Source organism: Echinococcus granulosus, assembly GCF_000524195.1.
Source record: "Echinococcus granulosus chromosome Unknown EG_S00036, whole genome shotgun sequence".
NCBI classification, from domain to species: Eukaryota; Metazoa; Platyhelminthes; class Cestoda; order Cyclophyllidea; family Taeniidae; genus Echinococcus; species Echinococcus granulosus.
The window spans coordinates 355,471-375,997 of NW_020170416.1; the positions used below are offsets into that span (position 1 = coordinate 355,471).

The 20,527-nt window shown below is 46.4% G+C and overlaps 3 protein-coding genes across 3 annotated transcripts; 2 read left to right on the forward strand and 1 right to left on the reverse strand. All coding sequences in view use genetic code 11, as the record gives it.

The window, feature by feature from the left end:
* Positions 1 to 1,440: 1,440 nt before the first annotated feature.
* Positions 1,441 to 7,635, forward strand: EGR_05153 (Rhomboid-related protein 2; the record flags this gene model as incomplete). The annotated part of the gene is made up of 8 exons (XM_024494402.1): positions 1,441 to 1,563; positions 1,739 to 1,792; positions 2,074 to 2,291; positions 4,425 to 4,686; positions 5,209 to 5,649; positions 5,744 to 5,911; positions 6,471 to 6,782; positions 7,360 to 7,635. The coding sequence occupies 8 exons, from the start codon at positions 1,441 to 1,443 to the stop codon at positions 7,633 to 7,635; spliced, it is 1,854 nt and encodes a 617-aa protein (XP_024351188.1).
* Positions 7,636 to 8,134: 499 nt separating this feature from the next.
* Positions 8,135 to 16,000, reverse strand: EGR_05154 (Tubulin beta-1 chain; the record flags this gene model as incomplete). Its single annotated transcript, XM_024494403.1, has 11 exons — positions 8,135 to 8,899; positions 9,201 to 9,770; positions 9,911 to 10,630; positions 11,365 to 11,829; positions 11,876 to 11,936; positions 12,474 to 12,829; positions 13,266 to 13,402; positions 14,078 to 14,180; positions 14,807 to 15,010; positions 15,759 to 15,858; positions 15,894 to 16,000. The coding sequence occupies 11 exons, from the start codon at positions 15,998 to 16,000 to the stop codon at positions 8,135 to 8,137; spliced, it is 3,588 nt and encodes a 1,195-aa protein (XP_024351189.1).
* Positions 16,001 to 16,467: 467 nt separating this feature from the next.
* On the forward strand, positions 16,468 to 20,184 carry EGR_05155 (putative ATP-dependent RNA helicase DHX35; the record flags this gene model as incomplete). The annotated part of the gene is made up of 6 exons (XM_024494404.1): positions 16,468 to 16,664; positions 16,733 to 17,170; positions 18,146 to 18,851; positions 18,969 to 19,337; positions 19,432 to 19,761; positions 19,882 to 20,184. The coding sequence occupies 6 exons, from the start codon at positions 16,468 to 16,470 to the stop codon at positions 20,182 to 20,184; spliced, it is 2,343 nt and encodes a 780-aa protein (XP_024351190.1).
* Positions 20,185 to 20,527: the final 343 nt, after the last annotated feature.

The window sequence follows — 20,527 nt, forward strand, 5'->3', positions numbered from 1 at the left end:
ATCACCGTCGTGGAGAGTAAAAAACACTTATTAGGGTTCCAATTTCGCATCCCTTATTACATTTGACCTGGCTGAATATCAGCAGTTGTCATTGTTATAACCCTTGATTAGAGCAAAGTCACTGGCTAGTAAGATAGTCGATCCAGTTGAACCCTTTGACTCATTTGGTAGCGGTCAGCATCGTAATTGCCCTTGATCACGCTCAAAGTCACCTAGATTTTCCGACAATGCCTCGACAACACCGTTGGATTATCGAGGTTGAGAGATGATGTCTTTTTGGCGTATGCGGGACAATGTGAAAGCGACATGTCAACTTTACAGAAGGGTCAGGGGGTATCAAGATTACTGATGCCTATCGCCTGAAGTCCTGATAATTTAGTTTTCAAGGCGCATTTTAACTCTGCATTTTCGTGCGGTAACTTCAAAACAGTCCTTCTATCCGCCGGCTGAGACCTCGTGTGTTTTGTGCCTGCTGTTACCGGGCTACTGCTGATGCCTGAGATCGTCACAAGACGTTCACGTTGTATGAAATCGTCTTGTGTAGCGTCGTGTGATCTCCCCCTTCTGCGACTGCAACTGCGAGTTTAGTGGTTGTTTGGTCACTTGACCTCGCAGCGTTCTGACCTCTCCGGCCAGGTGGGGCTATTGAGTCGTGATAGGGTGGAAGTAGTTTGCGCTACTCGTCTTTGTATCTCGATGGGCGAGCCCCCTCCCCTCCGGTCATTTTTGACTTGATCAGTAGGTCTGGAGATCCCTGTGACCGTGGTGAGGACCAATTACGTGGGCACACAGCATTCTTCCATACAGGTCCCGTCTCGGTACCCTCGTGGGGCAAAAGCAAAGATTATGTGACTGTCTTTCCTTCGCAACAAGGAGACCACTGTGTTTGACGGTAGTTGTGTGTCTCCTGGATATCCCTAGGGCTCACAAATCCTATCCTCTGTGGACGAATCCGAGTTTCATGGGTTCATGCCTCGAGTCGTGGTTAAGATGGTTTCTCAGGATTCCATCCTTTTTCTTTCTACATTTCTACTCCATTTACACTTTGATCATATCTATTTCTTGTCTTAAATTATTTTCTGAAGGTGTTTTACCTTCCGGCTTCGCGATTATTTTAACAACTGCAAACATTAATATTTTTAAAAAAATACTTAAACATGTGAAATTCGTGTTAAACACGTGTTTTAAAAGACAGACTTGTGTGGACTTAAGTGCAGAAAACGGCATAAATCTTATGATTTGTACGTTTGCAGATTTTTTTCCGAAATCCTTACCTTTTAATCGAATAGTTCACTACCCACGGATGCATGCTACTTAAATATCGTTGGTAGCATCTTTCGTTGCTGCCACCACCACCTTGTGTTTCCCTACGTGCCTTCCCTTTAAGGTTTGGAGCGGAAGTTGGATCACTCCATGACACTAGAAGGGGTCTTGGGACCGATGGAACGTCTTATGCAAGCAATGCATGATTCAGCAGCTGTCTACGTGGTGACCCGCGGTATGCGGGAGATCCGTGCCATCCTGACTGGTCGTATGGTCGCTTTCGACCGATACTGGAATCTGGTTAGTTATCTGGAGCTTCACTTTTTATAGACCTGCTACATTTTAGCCTCATTAATAGTGTAGTTTACCAATTCTATTGACCAGTCTCGAGGCTTTTTCATTGGTTCACTGACAGAGGTCAACGCTATCGATTTAACTGTCTTAACTGGGATAAATCCCGGTATTTCTTCCCTAGATTTTGGCCGATGTGACTGAGTACAAAACGGTAGCTTACCCCAAATTGCAAAGTGTGAGTTGTTTACTTTTTAATACGTTTTTTCTCATACAATAAGTTGCATACTTTATGGCTTCCGGGTTCTCTCTCAGTACCCTAGGGATAAAACTTTTCATGCCTGTTTAGGAGGGCTGATGGACTGTTGCCACAGGAATGATATGAATGTAACAGAAGGCCACCGAGATGGTGACAGAAATTGACAGAAAACAGAGGACTCACACGGTTAAACATGTGATTGAGCATTTATTGTTCCCTAAACATTTAATGTTTGGTGATTTGACCTTTTTTTATTCCAGAATGAAGGCCCTGGCAGGCGACGTCGCAGACGACGACGTCGAATTCAACAAGTGATGGAACGAATGGCACAACGCAACCACTCAGTCTCCAGTAGAGAAAGTGAAATCATGCCCTCGGAGTCTCCTAGACTGGATGTGGAGAATGAGAAACAAACAGCTTCCACGCAGTTTGACGATCCCACGGGGTTCAATGCAGTCCTCGAACCAGTGTGCAATCGGTATGGGCAACTGTTCATTCGAGGTGCGAATATCGTGTTTGTTCGAATCCTACCCACTGCCGCTACTACTGAAATGTGTGATAAGTAGCGTGGCACTGTAAATTACGCAGAATTGTTTCCTGTTTTGGTTTTATTGATGTGTTTGGTAGATGTGCTATTTTTTGTACTGATTCTATATTATCATTGGAATGGGGCGGAATGTGACTTCATTTTTCTTTTTCCTTTTTTGGTAGATGGACATTTAAATTAGTAAATTTGTGGGCGGAAATGATCTGAAACAGAACAGATTGGGTGCTCTACTAACGGACATTTGGTCGTACTTCTTATTGGAGTAGAGAAAATGGCAATTTATTGGTTTGAATTACACGTCAAAATGATACCGCAGTTGTCTACTGAAATAGAAATAAGTGGGGCTGTGGCGGGATTTCTAAACGGTTGTCTGAGGTGTATTGTTTAATAGGTAATGTTAACGAGAAAGTCGAGTCACTTTATCTGGTGCCCAGCGTTGACTAGTCATTTACCTATGGACGAACAGCTTTAATCAGGTAGTTAGGGAATTACTTATCTTTGGAGACTTAAATGGTAGTTAACGAGCCCAATACCAGAGCTGATTCTAGTTAAGAAAGCGGAGTCGAACGCCAGATGGCTCAATTCCACCCACTTTTTTCTTTTAAATTTGTGCAAAATCCGCATTTCTAGCTTATTAAATACAAGCACATGACAGCTAAGGACTCGTTTAGGAACGGGAGCTTCCTAAGGCACTTTACAAAACTATGTTTAATTACGAGTACAAAGCCGTTTATTTCATCCGTTAAGGATCCATTCAACTCAAGTAACAAGGGCGTGCAATCAAATTGGCAGAAGGCAGCGGGGCAGCATAGCATTCGATGTAGAAGTTCAGGTTCTGGTAAGTGTCTTATCTACATATTTTCACCTCTGACAGATTGTGTTTTCGATCAGCGATATGATCTTGCAGTCTTCAAGCTCTTCTGAATGCTAAGTGGGGTGGCTAATTATCCCCTTCAAGAAGGACTCAGGGGGCCAAAGCTGAAATCAACAAGTAACTATCCATACCTATAAACTTAGTAGCTCTCCATCATGATAACCTTTTTTAATTAGTGAAGAATTCCGTGGACCAAAAAGTGAGACAGAGTATGAACTGCGACCCTTTCACAGTGTCTTTTGTTAAAATGCGCCAATCGCTGTCAAGACCTTTCCTCGACCGACCAATCAAAAACTTGCCTTAACCAACCAATCAATACATGCGACTTTAGTGATTGGTGAGGAGACAATGCACACAATGTCAGTGAGAGGCGTGCTTACGGTTGATCATGCAACCGCCGTTAGACGGATCATGCCATGAATAACCGACAGATTGCATGAATAACGCAGAGGGTAACGCCCCTGTCATTCTCCGATTAATTGGAGGCAAGCACTCTACCAAATCTGGCCAATAGCAGAGGGAGTGGCAGAAAATGACAACGGATGATTGGAGTCAATGGAACTCACATACGAGGCAGAGGTGAGTTCCACCGAGTCTATGCGTACCCTCATTCTAGTGTTTAATTGGGTGGATTACAGCTTAAAGAAATTTTATTTTGTGCTTTAAAGAGTTGCGATAAATGCTTGCCTCTTGAAAGTACCAAAATGCGCTTTAACAGCAAATCCAGGTGTTGACTTTCTTTCGACCTTCTGACTCAGATGATTATCTCGAGGTCTTGTCGCGAGTAGCCTTTTTGGCATGAAATATGAGGTCTTGTGCCGTTCTGCAAGACCAGGACCTGCCTCCGACTGTTTCGGAAGGAAAAGCGGACCTTTTCGGTACAGGTTGATGCCACACCTAATTGTCTAGCCTTCAGGAGGAAAGTCAGTGTAAAAACTTCTGCCTTGAGCTCAACACACCCAAAGCATGCGTGGTCGCGATTTGTGAGGGCGAAGAGTGTACGTCTTAGAAGTTAAGGCCAGTGGTATCACCAGCACCCCTTACTTGAAGAAGTCGTCTGTTGTTATGCCATGTCAACCAGTAACAACTGCAGGGACCCATTCTGTCACCCTCTATTTAACGCTCCCCATCGAATGTAATCAACTATCCTTAGTCCGACTGGCTTTAATCACTTTTGTGTCTCTTCTCAGAATGACAGAAGAAGAGCCACTGGATCAGCTCCCCATCACCGGTTACGACTACTCCGTGGGTTCATTGACGGAGGAGGAGTACCGCCAATGGATTGAGCACACCTTTCTTCACATGTTTCAGTCCTACGATCAAATCGGTGGCATTCCCTGCCGTGAACTACTCAACCGATTTCAATATCGGGGCTATGGGTTGCCGCAAGATCGCAGAAAGGACCTCATGCTCTACCTGGATGCCAATAGAGATGGGAGGATCACTTATGAGGTAATACCGACTTTTTTGCAGCAGAACTCTGTTGAACACTTGGGTTATTGTAAAATTCCTGATGAAAATTTCCCAATAGAATTCCTCTTATTATTACTCCCAACCTTGAATATGGCAGTTTTTTAAAATCGGAGCGTCACATATGTGTGACGCTTGTGTGGAATGTGAGAAAATTGTCCGACAGAATGAAAATTCTCCCGAGTCTTGTCAAACACTTTGTTCGCTTGTTACTTGCTTGGTCTATTGCATAGTGGAACGCGCATTTGTTTAAAAATGACACCTTAGTAGCCTTTTTTTCTGGAAGAAACCGAGAGTACCTCCAGACAAACGACATGCCAAAACCTGCTGTGTCAGTACATGCCAACAAAATCACTTAACAGAATCAGCGTGAGATTTCAGAGTGACGATCGCAAAATAAAGCGTCTCGAATTTGGTATTGTGATCATGTAGCAGAGAGATAGAGCGATAAAGTTTAGGTAGATTTCGCTGTCCAACTTGGACATTTCCATTCACTTCGAATAGCAATTCCGCGCCGTCCTTGTACACAAACGATACCTCGACCTGTCACCATACCAACGAGTCGCCCTGTGCGCCCTTCTGGCTGCCAATCCGGGCTTGCGATTAGCCGCTGCCAGAGCTCGTGCTATCAAACACCTTCAGATGCTTGACGCAATCGGCCGTGGTGCTGGTGATGACGACAAGGTTATCACTTCGGAGAAGCTGCCTAACGCGATAACGGGATACGCTGGGAACTGCGATGATGACGGTAATGGAGACGGTGGTGCGATGTTTAGACTAGAGCCCGATGGTGTGTGGCCAACTTCAAGGGCCCGGCTGGGACGAAGGTGTCAACCAGGGGAGGCTCTGACCATTATGGAGGAGGAGTACATTCCAGAGTTCTACTTAAAGGTGCTGAAGTGTCTACCACCTCCGATTTTCTGTTCCGTGGTGGTCCTTGTTCAGGTGAGTTTTTTACAACCAAACGAGGCATCATTTACATTCAAATTGTGGACACAATCGAACCGTACTATCATCATCACCACCATTGCCATTCTAGTTAGCTGTCTTCATCTACTATGCAGTGGAGCTAAATCGTCGAGCTGAAGCCGAGCCAGCGAATGCGTTGACCTGGTCGTCAGGATTTCCCTACTTCTCGCCACTTTTCTTTGACCCACGTCGACGTCGAGAAGTTTGGAGGTTCTTTACTTACTTTCTCGTCCATCAGGTAGGCTTCCTTACATTTCTCCACTCTCCTTGACAAAGTTAAGTCGAACTCAAGCCTTGCAACATCGACACATATGGAATTGAAGCTGGTTAATCTGGGAAGAGTGTCGAAGGAGAAGGGAGATAGGTAGATAAAGAACGGGACGAAGTGTCGGGCACCCAACAGGTGTATTACTGTGTAAAGGGAAGGAGAATGGATGGGTACGGGATGGATAGAAGTGTATGGAATGGATGGAGGGATGAATACGGGATGATGGATGCGGGACGGATAAATGAATAGAGGTGGATGGATGGATACGGGATGGATGAATGGATGGATGGATGGACGGAGGGGTACAGGATGGATGGGTGGATGGAAGGATGGGTACGGGATGAATGAGAAAATGGAAACGAGACGGACAGATGGAGGGATGAGAGGCTTTAAAAGTAGTCGATAGAAGAAGGAAAAGGCAGATTGGTTTAGTGGAGCCAGGTGAAAATAAGGACAGAGAAACTTACTGCAGCAAGATGGATTACTAGCCCGCAGGATGACCACAGCCCTTTCCATCACCACTGAACAGGGTATATGGCACGTGATCTTCAACAGCCTGGTGACTCTCCTTTTGGGCAGCCTAATGGAATGGGCCCAAGGAACGTGGCGGGTGGCAGTACTCTACTTCCTCGGGGTACTGGCAGGCTCTCTGGCCACTTCGGTGTGGGATCCCAGAACCATCGGCATCGGAGCCAGCGGCGGTGCCTACGTCCTTCTCGGTGCCCATCTCGCCCTTACGGTGGTTCATTGGGAGGAGATGAAACACGACTTCTTTGCGGTGGCTCGTGCATCCACGGCTGCGAAGCGGGCGATGGCTGTTGCTGTCTCTGGAATTTTTAGGGTAAGAAAGTGAAGAATGCCCAACTCTAGTCTGTCTTTACCTTTGAGAGATCCTGAAAGTCTGGATTCGCTTATGTATCTTTGGATGACACGCACTTCAGAACACCTTGAAAGATTTTGCATGACATTTCTACTTGCCCCTTCTGCTCTCAAGGCTGAAGGTTATATCAAAGCTAAGAAGGTGCTGGAGGCCTGACCATTTCATCAAATCCTTCGGGGCTCCCTTTACCTTGGGAAAACAAGAGGATCTGGGCTCCAGCTCATCACTTGTCGACCCAAGAGCTCTAACACATCCCTGAATCCTTATCGTCTGCTGTTGCCACATTTTCGCAACCCTCGAGAGCTTTCAAATACTTACCCATCACACTCTTCCTCAATAAGTCTCTGTCAGTAAAAGCTGTAGAGGGATTCCGTGGTCTTGAAACTTTTTGTTCACCCAAAGTCCGTTGCAGTCAGGTCATTCCTCTCCAGCCAGCCATAAGTATTTAACAATGCGAACAAAATCAGGTGCTACAGAATTACGCTTTGAACAATTAATCAACATTCTCCTTTCTTCCTCTTTCCAATCCGCCCTCTAGGTCTGTCTGATCCTCCTCCTCTGTGCAGTGGACTTTGGAATCGCGTTGTACGAGCGCTATGGCCTGCCTGACGCCCCGCTGCACGCGAGCTACTCACCTATACCCGCAGGTCTCATGACGGGGGTGTTGGTGGGTGTGCCACTGTTGCGCTATTTCCACGAGCGGCCATGGGAGCGGATCGAATTCTGGGCGTGCTTTGGTGTATGCTTTGCCCTCTTTATCTTCACCATCTTCTGGAATATCTTCTGGCCTGGATACCCGACTCAGAAGATCTAGACCCTCTGTGAAGGACTAAATGTTTGCTTTGAAGTAAGGGAAGGAAAGAACATGTCTTTTGATGGGGAAAAAAGGTGGTTGATTGGGTTGGACTGCGGTGCTTTCATTAGGATCCATCCATCCCGTACACATTCATCTATCGTGTACCCATCCGTCGTGCGCACAATCCAGTCAACTGTCTCATCCATTGTAACAACCGGAACTAGCATTTTTGGTGTCATGTTTCAAGGAGACCAGAAAATACGATGAATGCTACCTTTCTTAGATCAGTAACTTATTCAGAAAAAAAGTAAACCCAGAGATTCAAAGTGATGCATTCTATCTTATGCTTATAGAATTACGTCACCCCACCCTTCACCCCCACCTCAGATGAGGTCAAGAAGACTAGAGTAGCCTCGTGCATATTTTGCAGTGCACTCAAGACCTACATATCCATGCTCTTTCTGCAAGTTGCCTCCTTGCAAACACAAAAAAGTAAAAATGGATCCTTGAGGCCCTTCTAGTCACTCTCGTACTGCTGGTACTCTCCAATCAAGTCATTGACATTCGTGAATGCCTCATCAAACTCCGCCTCGTCCATACCCTCCGTGATGTACCAATGGATGAAGGCCCGCTTCTTCAGCATTACCGCAAACTGATCACATACTCGTTTGAAGGTCTCCTGAACTGCCGTTGTATTGCCCACAAATGTGGCGGACATGGACATGCCCTTGGGTGGCACATCACAAATGGCCGTCTTGATGTTGTTTGGGATCCACTCCACGAAGTAGGCCGAATTCTTGTTCTGTACATCGGTGATCACCTCCTCCACCTCCTTCACTGACAGTCGACCTCGAAACATGCCTGCCACCGTAAGATACTTCCCATGACGCGGATCGCATGCTGACATCAAATTCCGCGCTTCAAACATTTGTGAGGTGAGATCGTGGACGTTGTAGGTGTGGTAGGCTTGACCATACCGACTGGTAAGGGGTGCAAAGCCTGGCACAAAAAAGTGAAGTCGTGGGAAGGGGATGAGATTTGTGCCCAATTTGCGTAGATCGGCGTTGAGTTGACCGGGAAAACGGAGACATGTGGTAATACCCGACATCGTTGCTGAGACCAGATGGTTGAGATCGCCCAGTGTAGGATGTTGGATCTTCAGGGTGCGGAAACAGATGTCAAAAAGGGCCTCGTTGTCCAAAGTGAAGGACTCATCTGACAGGTCTATCAAGTGACTCTGGCCCAGAACTGAGTTGTAGGGTTCTACCACTACCTCGGATATCTACATTGAGGAGAGAGAGAGGAAAAACTTTTATTTCAGAAAATTATCTTTGTTTTCTTGAATAAAGGAAGCATTATTAAGACAAAGAAAGGAAAGTAGGAAGACAGATCTAGCATTCCATGGTCTGATAAGCACTAATAAGCTCCAACATCGAGGTATAAGCACTGTCAAACTCGCATTCATCCATGCCTTCACACGTGTACCAATGCAAGAAGGCCTTCCGGCTAAACATGGTTCTAAATTGTTGAGCAATACGTTCGAAGCTCTCCTGAATTGCCGTGTTATTGCCAATGAAGGTGACAGCCATTTTAAGGCCCCGTGGTGGCACATCACAGACAGCTGTCTTGACATTGTTTGGAATCCAGTCCACAAAGAAGGCGGAATTGCGACTCTGTACTTGTTGCATCTCCTCCTCTAACTCCTTGATGGATAAACGACCTCGAAAGACGCTTGCTACCGTGATGTACTTTCCATGACGGGGATCGCATGCGGTCATGAGGTTCTTGGAGTCAAAAATTTGAGTTGTCAGGTCATGAATGGTGTGATTGTAATAGGTGTGGACGAATCTTGAGGTTAGCGGAGCGAAGGCGGGAATGAAAAAATGGAGGAGAGGAAATGGAATCAAATTGGTGCAGAGTTTGCGTAAATCTGCATTCAGTTGACCGGGAAATCGGAGACACGTCGTCACTCCAGCCATTGCAGCTGAGACGAGATGGTTCAAGTCACCGTAAGTCGGCTTATCCACTTTCAGTACGCGGTAACAAATGTCGTACAAGGCCTCATTATCAATCACAAAACTCATGTCCGAATATTCAGTCAAAAAGTGACTTGACAGTGTGGCGTTATACGGTTCCACCACCACATCCGATACCTACAAAGGGCACCAAAAAGACGTCTCTACAAATCAGGTTTATTAAAATCAAAAAAAGACTGAAAGGAGGAGGCGGAAGAGGTAGGTAGGTAAGTAAATTAGCACTCAATTTGTTGGTACTCTTGAATCAGTTGTGAGACATTTGCAATAGCCGCGGTAAAGTCGCACTCATCCATGCCCTCCGCTGTATACCAGTGAAGGAAGGCCTTGCGCTTCAACATGACCAAGAACTTCTCACCCAGACGGTAAAAAATCTCCTGAATCGCTGTGGTGTTGCCAATAAAAGTGACGGACATCTTAAGCCCCCTCGGAGGCACATCACACACAGCTGTCTTGACATTATTGGGGATCCATTCGACGAAACAGGGAGAGTTGCGCGATTTTACCGCCTGCATCTCTCTTGTGACCTCCTTGATGGAAAGGCGACCTCTAAACATGGCTGCCACAGTGAGATAGCGACCCATGAGGGGGTTACAAGCTGACATGATGTTGTGACGGTGAAACACTTGAGAAGTGAGTTCGTGCACCGAGTCCGAGCGATAGGACATTGAACACCGTGAAAGCAGAGGTGCGAATCCCGTAACAAAGAAGTGGACACGGGGAAAGGGAATGAGATTATTGCCGAGTTTTCGAAGATCCGCATTCAGCTGACCGGGGAATCGGAGTGAGGTGGTGATGCCAGACATAGTAATGCTCACAAGGTGATTCAAATCTCTATAGGTGGGATCTTTGAGCCTCAGAGTGCGAGAACAAATGTCATAGAGGGCCTCGTTGTCAATTACAAAGGTCTGTTCGGCCAGCTCGATGAGTTGATTTTGTGAGAGAATTGTGTTGTAGGGTTCTACTACCACATCGGAGACCTATGGAAATGTAAGGAGCCGGGGGGAGATGATAAGGAGGAAGCGGTTCGATTTCTTTTTTTTTGAAAGGGAACTGAACAATCCAGTGTTACTTTCTGGCTTCAACTGGCATGAAATGCTAGTCAAACCCATCTGATACAACTCCTCTTTCTTCCCTCGCTTCGAGATGGGAACTATGTTGCGGAATCTTGATAAATAGGCCGTCTGTGAAAGATTCTTGAAGGCTGTTTGTGAGAACGGATGATCAAACATGTAAATCATGAATAGATCTGCTGTTAACACGAATTCATTTTACACCTTCTTTATGCTTGTTGAGCGAAGATCTCCATTCCATCTTCCCTGTGGCTCAAAATCTTTGGAGGAAGCTCTAGTGTCCTTAACTCTATCTACTCAGATCGACAGTGACGATTGTGTCGTCAGGGTCACGACAAATCTCGATAGAATGGAATACATGCCACGTTTCAAACCAGTGATTGACAGAAATGCATGAATGGGCGGATAGATAGAAAAGGAATGGGTGGATAAACAAATGAATGAATGGATGGATACGGGATGGATGACAATCGTTGTTGACGTGACATCTCAAAACAGCTGAATATGATTTCCCCTACTTCAGATTCTTTTCGACAAAGCGACTGTCTAAGAATTGAACAAAAGTAATAAGAACTGCGCGATTCCATCCAACATGTGGACACATAACGGAAAAACATTACTTCAAAGCAATGAAACCTTACCTTAGGCGAAGGATAGCAGGAGAACGTGCACATGATGCGGTCAGGATAGTGTTCCCTAATCTTGGAGATCAGCAAAGTTCCCATTCCAGCTCCAGTTCCGCCACCCATAGAATGCACCACCTGGAAACCTTGCAGACAGTCGCAAGCCTCGCACTCCCGATGCACAATCTCCATGATGCTCTCAATCATCTCCGCGCCCTCTGTATAGTGCCCCTTCGCCCAGTTATTACCCGCGCCCGCGTTTCCGAAGGCGAAGTTGTCCGGTCGGAAGAGACACCCGTAGGGCCCTGAACGCACCGTGTCCAGAGTGCCCGGTTCAAGATCAGCCAGTACTGTTCGTGGTACCATTCGACCACCAGCCGCCTCCATAAAGTAGACGTGGATGCGCTCGATTTGGAGGTCCGAGTCGCCTCGGTAGAAGCCGTCGGGACCGATGCCATGCTCGTCTGCGATCACCTCCCAAAACTAGACGTGGTAAGGAGTTAGAAGTGAAGGACTGGGAATGACCCACCTTGGCACCGATTTGGTTACCGCATTGGCCGATCATAAGGTAGAGGATTTCGCGCATCTTTCTTTGAGAGGAATGCTTAGGAGGCTCTTGGGTGAAGGGCTACAAATGCTGCGGGGAGGGACTGTGTCAGCAAGAACAGTTGACACGCGGACCTATCGATTGACGGGAGGGAAGTGTCACGTGAATGTGAGGGAAGGAAAGACAACTTACAGACCATCTCACATTCGTAGAACTTGTTGGAAAAACGAAGAGGCCGATCAGGCAGGTGGACTTGTAAGCCAGACTTGAAACTACCTTGATATCCGTCTACCCACCGCATTCACACATGAACACCAAATGCCTGTAAGTTAAGGGTCAAAACACTTCGCTCCATTTTTATCGGTTCCAGAGGCTCTTACGGACTTGTGCTAACGGCTAATGTACCATCAAGAGGGCAAGAACGGATATTCATAGGGAAATATGAAAACAAACCGACAAGCAAACTCTTCCCAAAAGAAAGGAAAAAGTTACTGGAGAGAAGCATAGACAGCCTATAGTATTTATATACAAACTATAAAATAATCGTTGGGGTGACAGAGAGAAGAGCCAACCGATTTACGGTGGTGTGGCAGACGTCCCACGCATCGCATGCCACGCTACTCGCAGAGGCATCAGACCCTCCCTCGGCTGCAGCCATCTTGGGTGTCGCGGATCGAAATTGCATGCAGCGAGAGCGCGCAGCAGCCGACACACCGGCACCGACGGTAGAAGTAACAGCGGCAGCAGAGATTTCTGTCGTGTTTTCAGATCCGTTTTAGGTCGTGAGCGGAGAACGACCGCCCTCGCGGCGTGGTTGCGAGCGAGAGTCGCCAAAACCTGGCAAATGTCGCGTAGTCGTTCTACTGCCTGTGGATCGACCGAGGCATCGGAAGAGTCGAGACAGAGACGGAGGGCTATCTCGGCTGGGAGGTCATGCTGGAAGGAAATGGCAATGAAGCTACGGACACACTGATAGTTTTTTTTCTCAAGATGATGATGATGGTTCCATCAAATAGAGAGGAAGAGGAGGAGGAATCAATAAAGAAATTTGTACCAGAGTTCAAAGTTGAATCCAACTGATGATGGACGCCTTCGAGACAGTGATAGCGATGTGAATGAATCTGTGTTGATGATGAATCGTGCAAATTTTTCAGAGGGGCTTTTCAGAAGGGGGTTCAAGCTGTTTGAAAACGCCAAATTTTTGTTGTGAAAATGATAGTGATTAAGGTGATGGATGAGCAGAATAAATTTGTTGAAATTGTTCGGGATATAGGCATTGATGGAAGTGCTGGTACAGTCATATCCACAAAAGCGTGAATAAGTCATAGGAATTCTCATGTTGACGTCAGTGGCGATGATGGCAATGACTAACCTGGACGAGGAGGTCAGTGGGTAGAAGGAGGGCGCGGTATTGACGCACGAGGGGCACAATGCTGCGAAGGTGCGTAATGATGCCTTGAGCCTTCGCCAGATGCGAGAGTGCATGGTCCACCTCCAGGGATTTAAGACCTGTAGAAGAGCAGAATCAGCAGTCAGTAGAGCCAACTTGCTAGACAAAAGATATCTCTAGCCTTTCCCCCCTTTTAGCTTAATGTTATCACCGCAATGAAAAGCTGGACTGACGTAAATCCTGAATCCAAGGCAGATAGGCCGAGGATGCTAATTCCTTCCCTCACCTATCTATCCCCTATCTCCCACGGCGAGTCGCAATAATCATTTTAGGTTAAAGTACCTCGATCTTTATCTTTCTCTCTTCGTCTCCGTTCTTTACCCTGTCATCTACACAAATTAATCGACTAACATTCTCAAGATAGCCTACCTTATTACTTTGTCATGTTAGTTAGATTCTGTCGCTATAATGACAAAGTTGGATGACGTGGAAACGGATCTACACCAGACGGGAGATCCAAATCCGTCTTTAACAAGCCTTAGCAAACATGAAAAGCCTGAGCTAAGATGAGGATGACTGCTAATGGCAGGTGTATATCAGCAGTGGCGAGGCAGATCATCACTAATTCAGACAGGATCGACTTTGAGTTATTGTAAAGGTATGAGGAATTTCTGCTCTTCCCAAGTAATAATGAATAATATCATGAAATTGCGATGTAGCAGCATAGATGACAGCTCGGAAATTCGACAAACGAGGAGTATACAAATTTAGCAAGAAAGTCGATGGAGACATACCGAAGGCCTCAGCGAGACCGTAGTGGATGGGAGCGTTGGTTGACTCCGCGTACTCTTCCAACTCCGAGCAGTCGCGGAAGGCCACATCCCCGGGACGGTTACGCTAGAAGAGGCGGAAAGACGTTCGTAAGTAGACAGACAAACGAATACAAAGACAGGGATAGAGGTGGATAGTAGGAAATGTAGTGGGGCAGGTGTAGAAGCAGGCAGGTAGATGAATGGATAGAGACGAAAAGATAGATAGACACTGATGGGGAGATTTGAAGGCAGGCAAGCAGAGATTGACAACCGGATAGGTAGATAAGCAGGAGATCAGTCAAAAAGTAAAGCGATTAGGTGGATTGATGATCACGTAAACAGACAAATAAATGGATAATCCAAACTGATAAAGAAAAGCAAAAGTGGGCAGCTTGGGTGGAATAAGATACTAAAGGAGATTGAGAGATTGACAGAAAGCTGGATAGATGGATGGATGAATAAGGGAATGAATTGGCGGACAACTTATAGGTTAATAGACTAAATGGAAAACTAGACACATCAGGGATAGATGAATGAATGGAAAGGTCTATCTATAGAAGGATCCAGGACGGATAGATAACTAAATGGACGGATCCGAGATGGATGCACAGAAGGATAGGGTAGGGATGGGTGGAGTTTAGGGAAAGATTCGTAAGAAATGAGTGGATTCGGGATGGACTGGTACACCAAAAACTGAGTACAGCGATTCACCCGAGCATGTAGCAATCGGAGTAGCCAATGTCGCGAGAGACAATCGTCAAACCGGTTCACTGCCCAGTCGAGCTCCGCCTCAATAGGTGAGCGGTGTAACATGCCACTTGTCACTCCTCGAGAGTCGATTAGGGTCTGAACAAAGTCCTCCCAGTACTGGAAGCGCAGGTTTGTCGTCTGTGGTGTGGGAGCCCGATCTCGAATCTAGAACACATAGCAAAATCGAAGGACTACATCTTGTAGGAACTGTGAGCATGCACAAATAAGTGTGAGAATCAGGGATGAACGGGTTCACTGTAGAAGAATTCATGCAAGATAGATAGATTAACGGGTTAGCAGATGGCTGCAAGGACCCACCAGAGATGAATGAAAGTATAAGGGAAGAATGTACTAATATTGGACAAGAGTAAAGGATACATAGGCAGGTTCAGAAAGAATGCATCAGGACAGAGGTGAGACTAAATGATCTTGAGTGAATGGGTGAGTGAACAAAAGAACGAAGTCGCAAATATTGCTAAGTCAAAGATGAAGGAGTAGAACGAATGAACAGAGAGGTGAATCACAAGTTGAAATACTAAGAATGAATGGCTTGACGATAACTAAATGGACTGACAAATCAGGGCAACAGGAGAAGATGGGTCAAAATCAAAGTGATGGACAAAGGATGCGAGGGCGGCTAGAGACAGAGATTTAAGATGAGTGTTTAAAAAATTGGACAAGTGAAAAGGGAGACGGATGAACCGGTGTGAAAATATGGATGTTTCACACATTGTTTCCTTTGAGAGAGTTAGGATTGTGCCGCAATGAATGGGAAGTTGCAAATGCAGGTATGACTAAAATCCTCTATAATTGCCCACTAACCCAAAGCGACTACCTTAAAGCAAAATCTATTAAATGGAGCACAACACGAGGTGACATTCATAGAAAAGGTGCAAAGCGTTCCTGAACTCACAAGGGCAATCTCCACGTTGAAGGCCCGGAATGCAAAAGCGAAACGTCGCTGAGGTTGTGGAAGTGCCAGACAGCAGAGGTAGTTGTAGAAGTCTGCTTTTCTTACGATAAAAATAAAAGCGTTAATCCAACTCACCTCACCAAATTACAGCAGTAATCCTGGTGACTATAACTCTTTGATGAGACAGAACGGGAGATTTGTTGTCCATATATGCGGGCGTTTCTTAAGCCAGCAGTCACCATCATCTACTTGTAAATGAAAATAACCGCAAACTGGAAAAAAAAAACTATACAGCCAAAGCAAAAAGTAATACAGTGGTGCTCTAATGTGTCTTTGTCATGATTTCAACAAAATAGGGGAATCGCTAAAAGACATTCTAAGCACTTTTATAATTTTGTGCGCTCACACTTTGGTGCAGTTGAGAAAAACGAACCCACGTCACCTTTAAGCGGTGTCATGCCTGTAATCGACCAATAGAAAAAAGGCGTTCTATGATTTCTTGTTAAATCAAAAATAAAGCAAAAACATCAAAAAAATGTTTACCTCCATCTCTCAATAAGTCAAACTTAAGGCTACGACTCCGTAACGCAAATTTTCTTGAAATGATGGCAGAAATTTTTCCCAACGGATGACCTTGAAATTCCACAAACGAAGACTGGACTTTTTGTATGGTGGATTGGTGAGTGATCTTTGTTGGAGCTGTCAAAGAATGTCCCTTCTGCCAAAACGTTCCCGCTTCTTGAAACCAGGCGAAGAGGATCTGATAGCTTCGGAGGAGATAGACGAATGTCCTGAAGGTGCTGTAGTCTCCAATGTCGCCAGCATTCGGCATATCGACCAACAGCGCCAAAGCTTACCTACTTTCAAGTGGCGCAGTCACTTTCTCTATTTATTGGAAACTTCAAGGTAGTCAGTAGTCTTTTTGCATATTGGGCCCATGTTATACTATTTCATAACTTTTATATTATTTGCAGGGTTGTTGTGGTTACCGGAGAGACAGGAAGCGGAAAGTCGACCCAGCTACCACAGTACATCTACGAAGCAGGATGGGTTCGTGGAACATCAAAATATATCGCCGTGACGCAGCCTCGACGCGTAGCAGCTATCAACTTGGCAGCGCGGGTGGCAGAGGAGAAGGACTGTAATTTGGGCAACGAGGTTGGCTACCTGATTCGGTTTGAGGACTGCTTCAAGCCGGGTCGGACGTCGATTCTCTACATGACTGATGGAATGCTGATTCAGGAGATGACTCGTGATCCTCTGCTCCAGAACTATCGCGTGATTATGCTTGATGAGGTGCATGAACGCTCTCTCCAAGTGGATTTGCTTATGGGTTTGGTGAAGAAGATTCTGCGTAAACGCCTGCATGATCTGCGAGTAGTGGTCTCGTCGGCTACTTTGGAGGCGCAAAAGTAGGTTTCTATCTTTTCAACTAACAACTGGTAGTAAATCAATTTGTGATTGGCCATCAGTACTTTTTAAACCTGAAATAACTCATTGTTTTGTAAACGTCGTTCTTAAGCTCAGTTTGATTAAAAACCCATAAGCGCTGCTATTTTACCTGTGGTGGCGGTTCTTATGCCTTTTGCTTTGTCATTAAAACACCTACGTGCAGGGAAAATGTGCTTATTGTCATATGCTTCCATAGTTCTTAAAGGTGCACAACCGACCAATATCGTGGTGGGGTGAAACTAGGGAGCTAGAAACAGGAACAGATGGGAAGAGGCCAGACTGGCATGCAGTTAGCTTAGAAGTCACTACGCATTCTTTAAATGTGTGGGAATATCAGCGCAGGACGTTTTAATTGAATTCGATCCTGGTAATTTCGTTCACGTCAGAGAGATAGCCATCACAAAATACACCTCCATGAGTAGAAAACTTGTCTAAAGTAAGTCTCGTGTGACTTATTCTTCAACTCGTTTTTTGATCGAAAATTGTTTTAGAAATCGTCAGCTGCCAGTATTAAGTGTTCCGGTTAAGTTGCCTGTCATTACTGTTTTCAGAGTATCGGAGTAGCTTAAGAAGTGAATAGCAGTTGCGATTAAATTTATGTTCTTTATTCTTCCCATGACATCAGACTAAATCTCAGTGTAACAAATGATGCTGTTTTATAATTTTTGTTGACGCTGTAGGCTATTGAATATTAGACTATAGAATCATCGAGTTTATTGGCGAAGTGGCGCCGTTTTGCAAAATTGTGAATTACTTTGGGTTTTATAAGGCGTGTGGATCTGTGAATCGCTCCAGTACATAGGTTCAGAAGAGCTGAAATACCTTCAACATTCTGCTAATAAAACTAAAAACTTTGCATTGGTGTTATCAGAAGCCTTCCAAAGTGAATCTTTGATAGTTTGGTTTAGCCCTAACTTCATTCTATTCCACGACAGCTTCATCAGCTACTTCAAGGACCTGAATCTGCGAGAGCCCATAGTAGAAGAGAGTGACACCCGCCTCAAGCCCGTCTCCCACTTGCACGTGGAGGGCAGGCAGCATCCCGTGCGTATCTTCTACCTGCGTGATCCCACACCCTGCTACGTTACCGAGGCGCGCAAAACCATCTTCAAGCTGCATGAAGATCGGCCTCTCGGCGCGGATATTCTCGTCTTTCTGACAAGTAGGCCATTCTCTTCATTCGTAGCACTTGCTGACCTCGTTTTCATTCAGTTTTTTTCAAAGACATTCTTTAATATAGGCCAAGATGAGGTGAATCGGTTGGTGAGTGAGCTAGTCGACGAGTACCGCGACCGCAAAGAGCGGTTCATCCAAAAACAGCAGCAATCAAAAGAGGGCCGAGGAGGCGGTGACCGTTACCCCCCTCTACGTAGCTTGCCCCTCTATGGTGGACTTCCAGCGCACGAGCAGCTCCGCGTTTTCGAGCGTCCTACGCACGCCGTTCGCACCGTTGTCGTGGCAACCAATGTGGCGGAGGCCAGTGTCACTTTGCCTCGGATTGGCTATGTCATCGACTGTGGGTACGCACGTCTTCGTGCCTACAATGCGAACAACTCGCTTGAGGCTCTTGTCACCCTGCCCGTCTCGAAGGCCTCGGCTAACCAGAGAGCCGGTCGGGCGGGTAGAGTGCGAGTGGGAGAGGTGATTTGCCTGTAATTAAGTCATTACATCCTTACATTGATAAGTTGGGAATTCGTATCGCAAACATTCCAAATCGTAATGTTTGTTGGTAGTCTTTAAGTAGCTCTTTAATTTTAGGTTTACCGTCTTTATACCGAGGATGCCTACCACCATATATTGCCACGATTTACAGCCCCAGAGAGCCAACGCAGTGATCTCGCTACCTCCCTGCTTCGTCTAAAGACTCTGGGTGTGGATTCTCTGGTGCGCTTTGATTGGCTGCCACCAAGGCCACCCGCCCGACATCTTGGACAAGCGGCGGAGCAACTCGTTTCCTTGGGTGCGCTGACCGTAGCCGCGGGAATGCCAATGACCGAACGAGGTGCCCAGCTGAGTGCTCTATGCTCCGCTTGTGGTCTCACCCAACCCGCCGCTGCTGCCGCTCTTTTGGGCGCAGTGGAGGAGGGCTGCACCCTTGAGGTGGCCGCAATTGTCGCTCTTATGCAGGTAACTAGTGTGACAGCCGTGGTCGGCCTGCTACTCCGGACAGAAGACAAGCCTTATAGCCAAATCCTGAGTGGTATTCCCATTATCTTCACAGCTGCAGAACGTCTTCGTCTCAAGTGCTAGTTACAGACGGACTGCTGACCGTAGTCGGCGCGTACTTTTTGGCACCACCGCCGGAGACCACCTCACCGAACTGAATGCATTCACCGCCTATGAGACGCAGGCGTCCATACTAAACCAGTCGGAGTTGCAACGGTGGTGTCAATCCGTCGGGCTGAATGCTCGAGCGCTGCAACACGCCCTCTATCTGCGAGATCGAATTCTCGGGATGCTCCAACGATCTAAAATGCCCTGTGTGGCTGTGGAGCCGCCCGGAAATCCGTTGCCTATCGTGCGCGCTCTTCTTCGTGGCTTCTTCATGCAGGTAATGCTCATTTACCATCGGTAGTAACCCTGGTTTCGCGTCGTCAGGGTCACCTAGCTTGCTGTGCACATTAAGCAGTAGCAATGTTCAGAGGAACGACAAAAACATTGTTGTTTCAAGGTCGCCCACCTGGCTCCATCGGGTACACACTATACGACGGTACGAGGAGACCACGCGTTGCGGCTCCATCCGAGTTGCGTGCTTTATGCCGCGCCCTCAACGGCCCGCTGGCCGAAGTGGATCCTCTTCACCCGTGTCCACCTCAGCGCTCCTCTCAGCGATAACCCAGCAGCAGCAGCCACCGTCTCCCCCACCGCCACGTGCGTGTCGGGTGTGAGCGCCATTCAACCGGATTGGCTAATGGAACTGGCGCCTCACTACTTCCAATATGGCACGGCTAGGGAGCATGTGCTCAACAAATAGAGTAAATCAGTTTCTTAATTACGTTTCGCATTTGTAAATAAACTGTATGTTGTGGCATAATTGGGCTTCTTTTGGGTCGACTGAAGCGTTGTCGTCTCGGCAACTACGTTGGACTGGTTGAGGGTGGGTGTGATACCCTCTCGCAATTTCAATTCAGTTTTGTTAGCTAGTGGGCGTTAGTGCGCTCACATAGCTTCACTCTGTGCTGTTTAAAGGCATTAGGGGTTCGTAAAGTTGCGATGATGGGTAGTAATCGTGTGTCAATGATAACCGACATCTTGACAAATTTCGGGATAATACCCGTAAGGAAGCGATGATGACTGCAGAATGCTACTACAATTGC